The 14,589-nt window shown below is 35.3% G+C and overlaps 1 protein-coding gene across 8 annotated transcripts in view; it reads right to left on the bottom strand.

Annotated features, from left to right (window-relative positions):
• Positions 1 to 14,589, bottom strand: part of obscnb (obscurin, cytoskeletal calmodulin and titin-interacting RhoGEF b) — a 571,330-nt gene that overhangs the window by 473,534 nt on the left and 83,207 nt on the right. For 6 of the 8 annotated variants that reach the window (XM_039753252.1, XM_039753258.1, XM_039753256.1 and 3 more), the window contains exons 6-8: positions 8,243 to 8,509; positions 7,875 to 8,150; positions 5,122 to 5,397 (exon numbers count right to left, since the gene is read on the bottom strand). In XM_039753252.1, coding sequence (XP_039609186.1) covers positions 5,122 to 5,397; positions 7,875 to 8,150; positions 8,243 to 8,509 — 819 coding nt within the window. The remainder of the gene's footprint in view (positions 1 to 5,121; positions 5,398 to 7,874; positions 8,151 to 8,242; positions 8,510 to 14,589) is intronic. The other 2 variants (XM_039753254.1, XM_039753257.1) reach the window with 2 other exon arrangements.

The raw sequence follows: 14,589 nt of genomic DNA, 5'->3' as shown, positions 1-14,589 counted from the left end.
CCCTGGCCATCGGACCTTACTCTTATTCTATGTTAATTAATGTTGACTTATTTTAATTTCTTACTTTATTTATCTTCCTTTATTTTTTCTATTCTTCATTATGTAAAGCACTTTGAGCTACATTTTTTGTATGAAAATGTGCTATATAAATAAAGTTTCTTTAATTTTGGTTTCTATTTCTAATGTGTATTCTTCTCTTTTTTAGCTTTAAACAAAAAGTTACTTTCACACTTTTTTTGCTTTGTGGCTTTGTTTCAGGTGTTGAACAAATTCAATATAAACATTATAATTTAAGATGTTGCTTATGCTTAAATTATTATTATTTAAAATAAATGCATAGTATAGAAATCATCAACTGAGATATTTTAAATGGCGCAGTGGGCAGCACTGCTGCCTCGCAGTTAGGAGACCTGGGTTCACTTCCCGGGTCCTTCCTTCGTGGAGTTTGCATGTTCTCCCTGTGTCTGTGTGGGTTTGCTCCGGGTACTCCAGTTTCATCCCACAGTCCAAAGACATGCAGGTTAGGTGCATTGGCGATTCTAAATTGTCCCTAGTGTATCCTTGGTGTGTAGGGGTGTGTGTGTGCCCTGCGGTGGGCTGGCGCCCTGCCTGGGGTTTGTTTCCTGCCTTGCGCCCTGTGTTGGCTGGGATTGACTCCAGCAGACCCCCGTGACCCTGTAGTTAGGATATAGCAGTTTGGATAATGGATGGATGGATGGATAGTCTTTATAATCAAAACATTGAGATTTATTCCTTCTTAAATATTCTTGTACTTCAGATTATATATCTTGTTCTTATTCCTCTTTAGTTATCTGCCATAAGGCAGGTGTTTTGATTGCTAGTTCCTCCAATGTATTTTGTCTTCTGACCTTCTCATCATTTCTTTGTATGATTTTCCATCTTTCAGATAACCTAACATTTCCTGCCTTGGTTTCTTCTTGCTTTGAAAGAAATCAAATTGAAAACCTTTACCATCCAAAATGTACAGCCTTGGTTCAGATCCTTAATTTCTATTATTGCATCTTCTACAATTATAATGACATTCAATTTTAGAACAATTCCAAGCAATTATGTCCCATTCCTGGGGCCTCGTGCATAACGCCATGCGTAGAATTCACACTATAACATGGCGTGCGGACAAAAGCGGAAATGTCCTTGCACACAAAAAAATCCAGATGCATAAATCTGTGCGAACTCCAGCTCATATGTAATAAATACACGCTTTATAAAGTGGCTCAGGTTGTGAAATATTATAACTGTATCGCAAGTTTACAGTGAGGTAATTGTACTTATATGTACAAACAGTTCTACAAGGAGCACTTGATGGACTGATTGAGTGCATTTAGAGTTCTTGGGATGAAACTGTTTCTGAACCGCAAGGAAAGGCGCTGAAGCATTTGCCATTTGAGAGCAGTTCAAATAGACAGCATGGCTGAGGCAGCATGTCCTTGATGCTGTAAACCGATAATTCTCTTTCCAATCAGCTGCTGTACAGCTGTGATTCACACTCAGATACAGTGATATAACTACTCTGAGTGGTGCAGTGAGAGTAATATGGAAAAAGATAATCCGATGTGGCAACCTCTAACAGGAGCAGCTGAAAGAAGAAGAAGAAGGTGCAGTGAGAGTAACAACGCTAAAACAGTTATGGTATTTGGAATTGTTTGACCATTCTGTGGACCATTATATTGTTACAGGTTAATTATAATCAGATGCATTAAACTAATAAACAATATGCAGTTAATGTCAGTGTATTTATAAAGCCACATCAGGGATGTGGATCTAAAAAAGAAAGGGTAACCGCACAGGAACAGTAGCATTGCTTTGACGCTGGGTGCTGCCAGTCTGCAAAACCGAGCGCAGAACTTGCGCACGACAGGGTATGAGCTACTGTGGAAATGTGCGTGGCTTTACGCCAAGTTTAGGTTTTATACATCGCAATTTGAACGTGGAAATGTTCTTACGCAACATTTTTGTGAGTACACTCTGTTTATACAGGAGGCCCCTGGTCAATGCAATTCAAATTTTGCAGATGAGGTGTGGTAAACAGACTTTCTGAGGAAGTCTAATACCTTCATAATATGTTCTGGCTGCACAGATAGACCAGTTTAATCAGAAGCTATCTAGCTGGTATGCTGGAAAGCTGCCTGAAGGTCCTTGTCAGCAGGCTGGCATCCCAAGTTGGTAGTGGAACTGACTTTTAAATTGATGACGGTTAGTAATGCACTACAAATAAGAACATTTAGAACAGGATTTGTTTTCTATTGTAAGCCAGGCAGGTGTGAATTCATGAATTTTGCAAATTTCTAAGATTTTATTGTTTCAGTAAAATAGAAGGGTTTTGGTGTTGACCCAATTTAATTGATTGTATTATATTAAAGTGTTGCAGTTTAAGCTGTTTGTGACCTTGTCATCCCTGAAAATCTCTGTGTAGACAACGTAGTTTACACAACAATAATTTATATTGGAATTACATTATTTAGACCCAGCTGCATGTAGTATGAAATGATTTATGATAAACACATTATGTAGGTATAGAGTTTAGTTTAATGTTGTTTTATGTTGTTTGTTTACATGGATTCTTCCTCTTTTTGTTGTAGACTTATATGCACATTGCTTACAGTGCTCGATTTTCAACAACTTCTGTAAAACTGTCATACCCCTTGATAACTGACCATAGATTATTCAGTTACAGCCCCATTAAAATGGATAATTTGATTTTATAAAGAATTGCTCCAGGAGGATTAATAAAACCAATATACAACCATGCTAATGCTAAATACTGTGTGAGTCAAAAATCAACATGCAAGCCCCTTGTTCTCTTGCTCTTTCTCTTATCTAAAGATCTGCATCTTATTATTACATTTTCTAGTTGAAATTACTTTGATGTTTTTAAAATAGAAGACTCAATCCAATTCATTCAAATGAATGTAAGAGAAAACAGTTAATTACTTTGGCTAATACCATAGAAATAGCAACAGAAACAACAGAAAGTGAATATAAGTACTTATTAGTAGAATTGTTTTCATGGTATTAATGGGTTGCCATTGACTCAAATTTATTACAGAGTTTGAAGTCAAATCATCAAGTTGACAATGTTAACTTCTAATAACAAAAGGTGAAAACCAAGAAAAAACAAAGATGAATTTGCACATAATACATTGTCTCCTAGTTGCCTGTTGTACATATGTAGTAAAAGATAAATACAATACATTATTTATTTATTTGTATGCTGTAACTCAGTTAAAGACACAAATTAAATTATGTTCTCTTAGCCACATGTAGATAAATAAATTAACTTCATTTTCAATATGAATTTACTGTAATTGGCACACTGAACAAACAAGAGTTTCCAGTAGGAAAAGTTATATGCTATTAATATGTTAACCAGAGTGCCTTCACTATTATTATTATTATAGTCATCATCATCACCAATCATAGATCTGACACGTAGCTACTGGTATTAGTATCTCAAAGTGTAAGGTAATGTACAGTATATAACTGTTGGTTTGAATTCTACCTGGCAGGTAGAAAATTCTTTGTGAGTTGTGGTAATCACATCTCAAAGACACATGATATCCGATATGGTGTTCCACAAGGCTCTATCCTGGGTCCGTTGCTCTTCTCAATCTACATGCTTCCGTTAGGTCAGATTATCTCAGGTTACAACGTGAGTTACCACAGCTATGCTGATGACACACAGCTGTACTTATCAATAGCACCTGATGACTCCGACTCTTTCGATACACTAACACAATGTCTTACTGGTATTTCTGAATGGATGAATAGTAATTTTCTCAAACTAAATAAAGAGAAAACTGAAATCTTAGTAATTGGCAATAATGGATTCAATGAGGTTATCAGAAATAAACTTGATGCACTAGGATTAAAAGTTAAGACGGAAGTAAAAAACTTAGGGGTAACCGTTGACTGTAATCTGAATTTTAAATCGCATATTCATCAGACCACTAGGACAGCATTTTTTCACTTAAGAAACATAGCAAAAGTTAGACCTCTTATATCATTGAAAGATGCTGAGAAATTAATTCACGCTTTTGTTTTCAGTAGACTAGATTCAGGACTACCCAAAAAAGACATAAATCAATTGCAACGAGTGCAGAATGCAGCTGCTAGAATCCTAACTGGGAAAAGAAAATCCGAACACATTTCTCCAGTTTTGATGTCACTACACTGGTTACCTGTGTCATTCAGGATTGACTTTAAAATACTGGTTATAGTTTACAAAGCCTTAAATAATCTCGCTCCATCTTATATATCGGAATGCCTGACACATTATATTCCAAATTGCAACCTTAGATCCTCAAATGAGTGTCACCTTATAATTCCAAAAGCTAAACTTAAAAGAAGTAGTGAGGCGGCCTTCTGCTGTTATGCACCTAAAATTTGGAATGGCCTGCCAATAGGAATTCGCCAGGCAAATACAGTAGAGCACTTTAAAACACTGCTGAAAACAAATTACTTTAACATGGCCTTCTCATAACTTCACTTTAACTTAATACTGATACTCTGTATGTTCAATTCATCACAATAACTATTCATAGTGGCTCTAAAATCCATACTGACCCCAACTCTCTCTTCTGTTTCTTTTTCCGGTTTCTTTGTGGTGGCTGCCTGCGCAACCACCACCTACTCAAAGCTTCATGATGCACCAACATTGATGGACTGAAAACCAGAAGTCTACATGACCATCATCATCAGGTCCTTCCATGAAAACCCTAAATACAAAGAGGACTGTTTGACTTATGTTAGGTAGATTGCCCAGAGGGGACTGGGCGGTCTCGTGGTCTGGAACCCCTACAGATTTTATTTTTTTCTCCAGCTTTTGGAGTTTTTTTTTGTTTTTCTGTCCACCCTGGCCATTGGACCTTACTTATTCTATGTTAATTAATGTTGACTTATGTTTATTTTTTATTGCGTCTTCTATTTTTCTATTCATTTTGTAAAGCACTTTGAGCAACATTTTTTGTATGAATATGTGCTATATAAATAAATGTTGATTGATTGATTGATTGATCTGGGACTGTTTCTAATTTTGCCTTTAACAAATATTCTAATGGGATAAAATATACTATATTTGTGATAATGGAACAATAAACTTACCTGATACTTCTAACTTGAAGGTCACCATATCTTCTCCAGCATAGCAGCTATAGCTTCCCTCATCCTCTTTTTGGGCTTTAATGATGATGAGTTTGTGCTGCTTGCCTTTACTGTCTAATTTGAATTTCTGATTTTGCTGGATTTCCTTTCCTTCTTTGTACCATAGCACCTTCACCTTGCTATTAGATGTTTCTACTTCAAATTCAGCTTGTTCTCCACAGACAATATTAGAAGCTCCATCAGTTTTACCTTTGATTGTGATCTTCGGCATTTCTGCTGCAAAATAAGATTTTAGATATGCTTGTATATCCATCTGAAATATCCATAATATCAGCATTTTCAAGAAGTAAAATGAGAATTAAGAACTTTAATCCTGTTTATAGCTATTTAGATTTATTATTTCAGCTAGCTATGAGGTTATGTTATTCAAGAAACTTTACATTGTGAGAAGCTAACATCGTACTGAAGCAAAACAGCTTCCACCTAAGTCAATGTCTGGATTTTAACAAAACATATCTAAATTAAAGTAGCCATAGTTAAATGATTTAAGTCTTCAAAATAGTATAATTTTTACTTTTACAGAATAGTAAACTCTCATTTTGTTAAAATAACAGGTTATTGATGGGATTGGTTCTGGCTCTCCATGATCCTGAAATGGAAATCATTGCTTAAGTACACACACAGGCACCCATTTTATTTTTATTTTTTGGGAGAAATACCACAACAATCCACACTGCAGCTTGCCTTACTAGTGAAGAAGAAAACCAAAGAGTTCAAGTACACATAATATTCCCAAACTAATTAGAAATAAGTTGTCTATGGAGCTATGTGAATTTTAAACAAATAAATCGCAGCCCGGAAAGTGTAGGCTCCAATTGTGCGAGTGTCTCTGACTCCACAGTTAATTGAGGAGCTGGCTGACCGAGGCACAAACACATGCAGAGGCGGGTGGATCAGTTAAGTGTATAAGTTGTGCTGCGGGGGAGACAGAAAAAATACAGAACAGAGAGAACAGAAACAAAGCTATAAGAACAAAATCAGGTGGAGAGGCAGAATGAGCCAGCCAGCCAATTTGTGATCTAGGGGATGATCATCCCCACTAATTATTCTAGAGAAGCAGGTGCAATTGTGGTAGAGCTCTCCTCAGGGATCTGAGGCACACCAGGCAAGCGAGAAGGATGATGGGAGGATAACTGACTTTGAGCAGTCTGGCCAATGCTGCTCAATGCAGCTAAGATGGGGGTCGGATGGTGAGGAATGCGGCTACTGATGTCTCGGCTAGCTGAGTGAGTAATGGGGGAGCAGGGGAGATATTGTACTGACTCAACTAAGACTGGAAGGAATATTGTGGTCCCATTGTTACTGTATTGGTTTTTACTCTAATTCTTAATTCTGGATTTTAAACTCACAGGTTCTAACTGTTTTAAGGGATTTTAAATAAAAGAACTGTTTACCTTTTTCCACCTACACCTTCCTATATGTATGTGTCCTTATTTGCCTGGCTCATCACAGTAACATTATCGACGGTGGCAGGTTCAAGAGATTCCCAGAAGGAACTGGTAGCACCATCATTTTATTTAACTTAATTTATGGTATAGAGTGACTGGAGGCTATTTCAGTAGCATGGGGTTCAAGGCAGGAAATGTGAATTGGACAAATCCATTGCAAGGCTCACTCATATACACACCCAAACTATCACCAGAGCCAATTACTAGTTGTCTGTTTTCTGAATGTGTTTACTTATTGATTATGATATTGGATTACTCACTTGGATTATTGCCCATGAAATTGCTGCCATTTTACTCACTGACACATTTGACCTTACTGTAATACTTAACTATATAATGATATACTTGCTGTATTGAATATTACATAATGTATTTATAATCCTGGTTTTTGATTTTTGAGTTTGTTCGCTTCTGGTTTTGCCTTTTTAGAAAAACATATTTGTTGCTCTTTTTCTACTCCTGCCGTTTTTTGTGTAATTACTTCAATAAATATTTAATTATTTTTTTAGCTTATGCCCTAATTTCGGGCCTGTATAGGCAGGAGGTCTGGCATTTGAGGTTGGAACTAGGCTGCCTTTGGTGATAAGGCCTTGTATTTTGGTATAGAAAATGCATATTTGCACTTCATTGCAGTGCAAATCTGTCTTTTGTTTTTTTGAGGACAGAACTCATTTTTTTGATATTTTTGTGTTAGGATCACAAGAGTCTGGTCTCATGCCGTCTGTCATCTTTCGTAGCAAATCTAGCTAACCTACTGCTTTTTTCCTATATCGGTGTTTTTATATATACAGAACATACACACATGCCATATTTACATACTTAGTTTCAGGTTCTGTTCATGCATTAAAGGATTTATATTTTTGTATGAAGATTAATCTTCAATATTCATAATGGAGTCATTCCTATTAGCATATTTAGCATTACTCAATGGATTTTTATTATCTACTTATAATTAAACACTACAATTACAATAATCTTATAAGAATATAAGAATACAGTATTCTGAGAAGCTTCATCAATAATATCTGCATTTTTCTATCAGCCTCATGTTGCACCTAGTGTCTAAACTTCACTGATTATCATAAGAGGTAAGCAAAAATGTGGTTGGAAGAAGGCTTATTAATTCTAGAAGGACAGATTTAGACATACTCTCTATCAGCAGACCTGGGGTCAAAGTGAAACAAGTCTTTAAATTATTTTTATTTACTCCATTAAGATATGGAAATATACTTTTACTGAACAAACCTTTAAGGCTTAGCTGGAAAACCATTCTGTCTCCATTACAAACACATTCATAAATACCAGTGTCTTCCTCTGTAACATTGTGAATCATAAGGATTCTTCTTTGTTTCACATTCTCAGTTTCATATTTCTTCCCTATTTTCAGTTCCTTGCTATCCTTCATCCATGTCACAGTTACAGTAGGGTCTGAGACTTCAGTTAATAATTTAGCTGAACCATGAAGCCCTACAGTCACGATATTCTTTTCTGAAGATTTGTTGGTAAATCTGGCTTCTGCAGCTGTTAATTACATTAAAAGAAAATATAATTTGAGAAATAAAACATAGAATGAAACATAATAAGAAAACATTTACAAAATTTGTGGAGCTCACCTTTAACAGCCAGCCGACAGATACTCTGAATATTACTTGTCAGAAATTTCACCTCTGAGTTATTGTCAGTTTCATGAATCCTTCTGATGACAAGTGTATGGGTATTCTTTGTTCGACAGATCAGATAATCTTCACCACTTTTAACTGCTTTACCATTAAGGAACCACATCCCAGAACAAGGAGCTGACAGCTCAATAGTGAAGGTAGCCTCGCCACCAGCTACTGCGGTTACATCAATAAGTGGAGTAGTTACAGATGCTTTAGGTTCTGGAGAATCAATAAGTGAAATAAACAGATAACTATTAATTGTGCACACTGCTTTATATGTTTTAGGGAAAGAAGCATATTATAGAAAATAGGTTAAACTCCAGAACAAATTGTACTTGGAATTGTGTAAAAAAACTACAAGGTTTGTAAGCAAAATTAAGCAGTAAAGAGAAAACAAAATATCTAAGTAAACATCCACTTTATTGAAATGAGAGTAAAATAGTCAAATGCAGCCCAAACTACTCAGGATTTTTGATTATTTTCATATCAGTTGCAACATTTTGTAAAAAGACATGTTAGTCTGGATATACAGTGCTTTATTTTTCAAAATAGAAGAAAAATCAATTCAGAATTGCCCCAAAATGTTCAGGGAAACATGCAGCTGTAAAGATATGTACATAAAATCAATAACTGAGGGAAAGGCTTAATGATAAATCATAATGAATATCCCATAGTTGAATAACCCTCCCAAACATTCAACAGGCCAACTGGTGTGTTATGCCAAAGATGTGTTATTATGTGTTGTACCAACTATGCAAGAGTGTTACATAAGGAAAATGGTCAGAGACCCTTGGTGTAGATATTTTAAAGAATGCTTTGGGGAAATTTTTATGAATTTAGGCAATTCGAAATTTTCAATCACTGAAATATTTATCAGCAATTAAGGCAAATTACATTTTATTTTATCAATCCTGCCAAAAGACTGTCAGAATCCAGCAGACCAAATAGAAAAATTCATAGAAGAAAATATTATTATAAAATATAATGTTATGTAAAAACATTTGCATAGGGAATAAATATGCTACCCACTTTACCACTGCCCCACCCTGTTCACGCAATACAGGTACCGTATAATAAATGCTGGGACCACCACAGTGCAAACACATGTGAGCACAGCTGCAACAGTTCTCCACTGATTCAATCCCTTAAATTCTTTCTCAATACTCATTATTTTGTCTGTACAAAATTCAATGACAATAGTATTTTCTAGTCATCAAAGTAATGCATTAGTACAACTAATTTAACCAAATGTTTCAATTGTTTCAGACTATGTATAGCACAGAATTTATCCAGTCCACTAATGACTGGTTTTAGAACCTGCTGATCTGTGTTCTTATGCCTATTTTAAATGTTCAGATGTTTTCTTTTTCCTCAGAAGGTGGTTGGAATTGTTTATTATGAATCAGGCTTTATTTTCCAGCATTACACTAGATCTCTTCAGTTGGTGGTAAATCAGATCAAATCACCCAAACTTCTAAAAAGCCTCAATGAGGCTATCCATCATTTATGTGGTACAATAATAAAAATTATAAAAGTGTTATGTTGTTTATCTTACACTTTATTAAGCCCTTTAGAAAGCTCTTGAACTTCGTTCAACGCAACAATGGTATTGCATATCTAACTCAGGTTATTAAAATTTGTGTACCTAAGGAATCAGAGCAACCTGACAGTTTCCAATGCTGCTCTGTCTATTATGTCCAGAATGCAGCTTTCTCTGCATTACCTGGAATCCATAATGAAATATTTTGTCTTGGAAAGTTTCAGAGGCTGTTCTGTGTTGCTGCACATTTTAACACTTCAGTTGTATACAACATGTTGTTACTAATTATTTTAAATTTATGATGTTATAAGCACATTTAAAAGAGATATTGAAATTTATCTTTATTAAATTTACCTGTACATCCATAATGGAAAATAAAGTGCAGTACTGGGACTGTGTAAAGTTTAAACAGTGGACAACTTTTTGTTGCCAAACTTTATCCTGTAATTATCCACTAAGAAATCAATTATTCTGTTGCATAGATTCAGACATGATTTCAATATTAAAATTACACATTGTAGTCATTGTTTTATCCATCCATCCATTATCTAACCCACTATATCCCAACTACAGGGTCACGGAGGTCTGCTGGAGCCAATCCCAGCCAACACAAGGCAGGAAACAAACCCCGGGGCAGGACGCCAGCCCACCGCAGGGCATTGTTTTAATGAAGGAATAATATTCTAACAAATTTATCTCACATTTCTAAATCAGTATGTAGAGTAACTGAAAATAGTGTTATCCATGGATGTGTTTAATCAATATGGAAAATGGAATACGTCTAGAGAACCAAGAATGAGCTTTTGATGTAAGCCATTACTAGTTATAGCAGCAGACACTTGTAGAAGATAATAAGAATGCATTTATAAACCCTGAGTTTAGGATGTTGCATCTCCTACAGATGTACTATAGGCCTCCTGGAAGAGTGTCTCATTGTAATATGCGTCCTTAAAGTCCAACGGCGTACAGGACTTTCATTGTATTTGCTTCATTCTTAAAATTGTTGCGACTGTTAACCTCTTTAAATTTAAAAACTTAATATATTGGAAGTTTAAAAGATCTACAGTAGTTAATGCATTCTTTCATACACTTTATTCCAACTGCTACCTACACACTGACTGCTAAATGTGTCTTTATCTGTACTGAACTCTCTCTAGGAAACAGTTCCTTCACTTGCTTTTTTTGTCTTTTCTGGACCAGTGCTAGAGGATATGGCACAGATTAATTATTTACTTATTGTCTGATTGTTTCTTAGTACTGTACAAGATGAAAATCTCTTTTTCAAATCATCAATATAAAGTCTGATTATGTCACACTAAAATGTGGAGTAAGACAGGGTTGCCCATTATGACCAGTTCTTTTTCTAAATGTTATTAAATCATTAGCTATCCATCTCTGGTAAGTCAGCTATAAGGGGATCATAATGAAAGAATCTGCATTGTACATAAAATAAACATATGTGATTGTGTGTCAAGAAATCCTACTGGGACACATTTATACCAACAGCAATAAGCTTGTACAATGCCTTACTGCTACTGTAACTGCCAAGTCAGAAATTTTCTTTCTTATTAGTCCTTTTAGTGTATAAATAAGTAGGCTTTGTTATTTGTTATACTATAATAATGTTATTTAGTTATTGTGCTTTTGTAAAAAAATAGATTTTCCCCTGGGGAGGGATGGATGGATGGATGGATGGATAGATGGATAGATAGAACTTTATTCATCTCCAAGCAAGAAAATTTTGCTTTTTAGAAAAGCCCATTAAATATATATACAGACACACATGCGCACATACACACACACACACACACACAATGGTCTAAACATACACCAGAATGGCAAAAGAGAAAGAAAACGTCTGACTTGGCTGTCACAGTCACAGTGAAGCATTATGCAGATGTATTGCTGTTCTTATAAAGGAGCCCCAGAAGTGTTTCTTGACACACTTCTCTTGAATAATTAGTTGGCTGAAAGTGTTAGTTTGTCAGGGAGGGGATGTGCAGCATTTTCATAATGGCACTCTGTTTTCATTCTGTCTTTTGTTACAAATTCTAGTGGGTGGAGACTGCATCCCATAATTGAGCCTGCCCTTGACATTAGCTTGCCTGATTTGGTTGGTCTTTCTTGAAATGATGTTTCAGACCTGGTTATCACAGATTTGTAGAATATGTGAAGGATGTCACTACCCACATTAAAGAAACATAGCTTCTTAAAGAAAAAGTGTCTGCTCTGCCCTTTCTTGTGTAGTTCATCTTTATTACAAGAAGAGTCCAGCCTGTCACAGATGTAAACCCCAAGTATTTGTTGCAATATACCCCATTAAGTGCAGAATTATCTCAGAAGTGACGCAACCTGGTACTGTATTTGTAGCCTGAGGTATACAGAGTAATGAGGAAAGCAGACAGGACTGGTACCTTGTGGTGTCCCAGTGTTGCTCACACCCATATGACAAATACAATCCTTGAGTCTCAAAACCTGCAGTATGCTGAGCAGACTGTCCATTTTACAGGACACCATAAGCTCATCTGCTTACCTCTGAGCTAACTCTTAACTGGAATGACTGGATAGTATTGAAGGCATTGGAGAAATCAAAAAACATAATCTTCACAGTGCTGATAGATTTATCTATCTATCATTCATTCATTCATGTATTTATGTATTTTCATGTTAAACATCACAGGTAATTTCTCCTCCAAAAACTGCCTTCAGTGTTTCCTAGATTGTTCTCACAGAAACCACTGGGGAAGCATTGGTCTCTAAAAAATATCAATTTAAGTGGAGATTAATTTAATAAGAGCTTCATCCATTGGCATCAATGAGTTAAATTGCTTGCTGTAAGTTGAACTTGCAAGGCATAATGCTTTGAGATCCAAAATATGCAAGGTTGGAGATAACAATATCATCATTATTGAAAAATTTATTAGAGGTTAGTAAATTATATTTGACAAAGAAGCAGTCATTTCTTTTACCAACTAGAATGTCCTGAAAGGAAGGGAACTCTCTGTGTTCTACATTTAGTGCATACAGCATATGATAGCCAGAATGAATATAGCTTTGTGTAGGGTTACCACACCATGATATATCTCTCTTCAATATCTAACAATACATCCATCCTTGCAAATGGAATTGTTTTGTTCATCAATATTCCCACACCTGTAGTTTTCTTATCATAGAATAACAAATTTGATCGACTTCTAGTGATTAATCATAATGATGCTGCTTCTGCCTTCTAGGAAGCATTTTTTGATATTAGATAAAAGGAGTAAAATGTTTTCAAATTCAGCTTTATCACTAATTTCTCATCTTCATTCCAGTTCTTTCAATTAGTAAACTAATCAATAACTTTCCAAATTATACAGTGGGGAAATAAAGTAAAAAAATGAATAACTTATTCTCTTTAAATTTTCTTTCACAACCCCCAAGCCACACCCCATCCCTTTTGCCACTTCAAATGAGGCTATACCACAGACTTCCAGTCCTCTGACATGTCAGGTAACAGGACACAGCCAAAACAAATTACAATCAATCAAAGATTAAATAGAGATTCCAACAGTTATAAATCTTTATAACAATGCAGCCAAGGATGAACTAAGGTAAAAAATTAGCAATTATTAACCACAACAAAAACTACAAAAAAAAGAAGGGACAAAAAAATAAAAATGTGTATTATAAATGTATTCAGTCAATTTCTGATACTAAATATTTATACGAATGGTTATTATTACATATTCCATACTTATTTATGCTATGTATTTATTATATTATGTATACCCTACATGCTATATATGATTTTATTCTTATTATTACTTTTTTTTTTTGGTCAGAACAAAAATACAATTATATTTAATGTGTTACTAATGTATGCTCTCAGTTTCTATGAAAATATGCTCATACAATTGTTTATTTATATATTATATACTTTATATACTTTATGTACTATGCTGTATATAATCTGTACATTCAGTACGTGTTGTGTCACACAAGTGTTCATGGGGAGACAACTTCAGGGCTCATCTATTTACACTCTAAGCCAGAGGTTGGCACTGTTGCTTACTGATTTTTCTCTTACTTATTCTGCAGAAGCAATCATAGACAGTCCTTCCTGAACTCCCTTAATCCTGTTATCCAGTTTGACAGCCAGTGTTTACTAGGGTTTTAACTGGCAATGATGAAGGGCCCCTGATTTGCCTTTGCAGCTTATATAATCTTTCACCCCTGGTCTCACTTCCAAACTCACTCAGGGTTGGGCTAGATATTCTGCTAAATTTCATGCTTGAGCTCTCTGTAGTGCATGTGTTTTGCTATTTAAGTTCAAATTAAAATGTATTGCTACATGTACAGAGTACAGTAAAATTCGTACTTACATGATTGACCAACAAGCAATACATCACTACTCTCAAATGTTCACAGATGTGCATTATTTGATTTATATTCAACTAAATGTCCCCCGCGGTTCCCCCCATGTAATAGTGAAACAGGACAAATTTTAAAAATGAATAAAAAACTAAACAAAATGTAATTCTGGCCAAGCAGAAGGTAGGTACGCTACAACATCAAACGTTGGCACTGTATCTGATTGTGTTCAGTTCTGACAGGAGAGCATCCCCCATGTGGGGAGAAAAGCATGTGGCCATGATATCTCTGGCAATCTGCTGCTACCCTCTAAAACACACGGACTAAACATATTACAGTTAGTGATTTTATCTTTAAATGTAGGTTTTGACATTATTGTTCAGATCAATCATTTGCTTTCTTGCTT

The sequence above is a fragment of the Polypterus senegalus genome, chromosome 5, assembly GCF_016835505.1.
Source record: "Polypterus senegalus isolate Bchr_013 chromosome 5, ASM1683550v1, whole genome shotgun sequence".
NCBI lineage: Eukaryota > Metazoa > Chordata > Cladistia > Polypteriformes > Polypteridae > Polypterus > Polypterus senegalus.
Note: the sequence above shows the minus strand (reverse complement) of the source record. Positions and strands in the feature narration are given on the sequence as shown.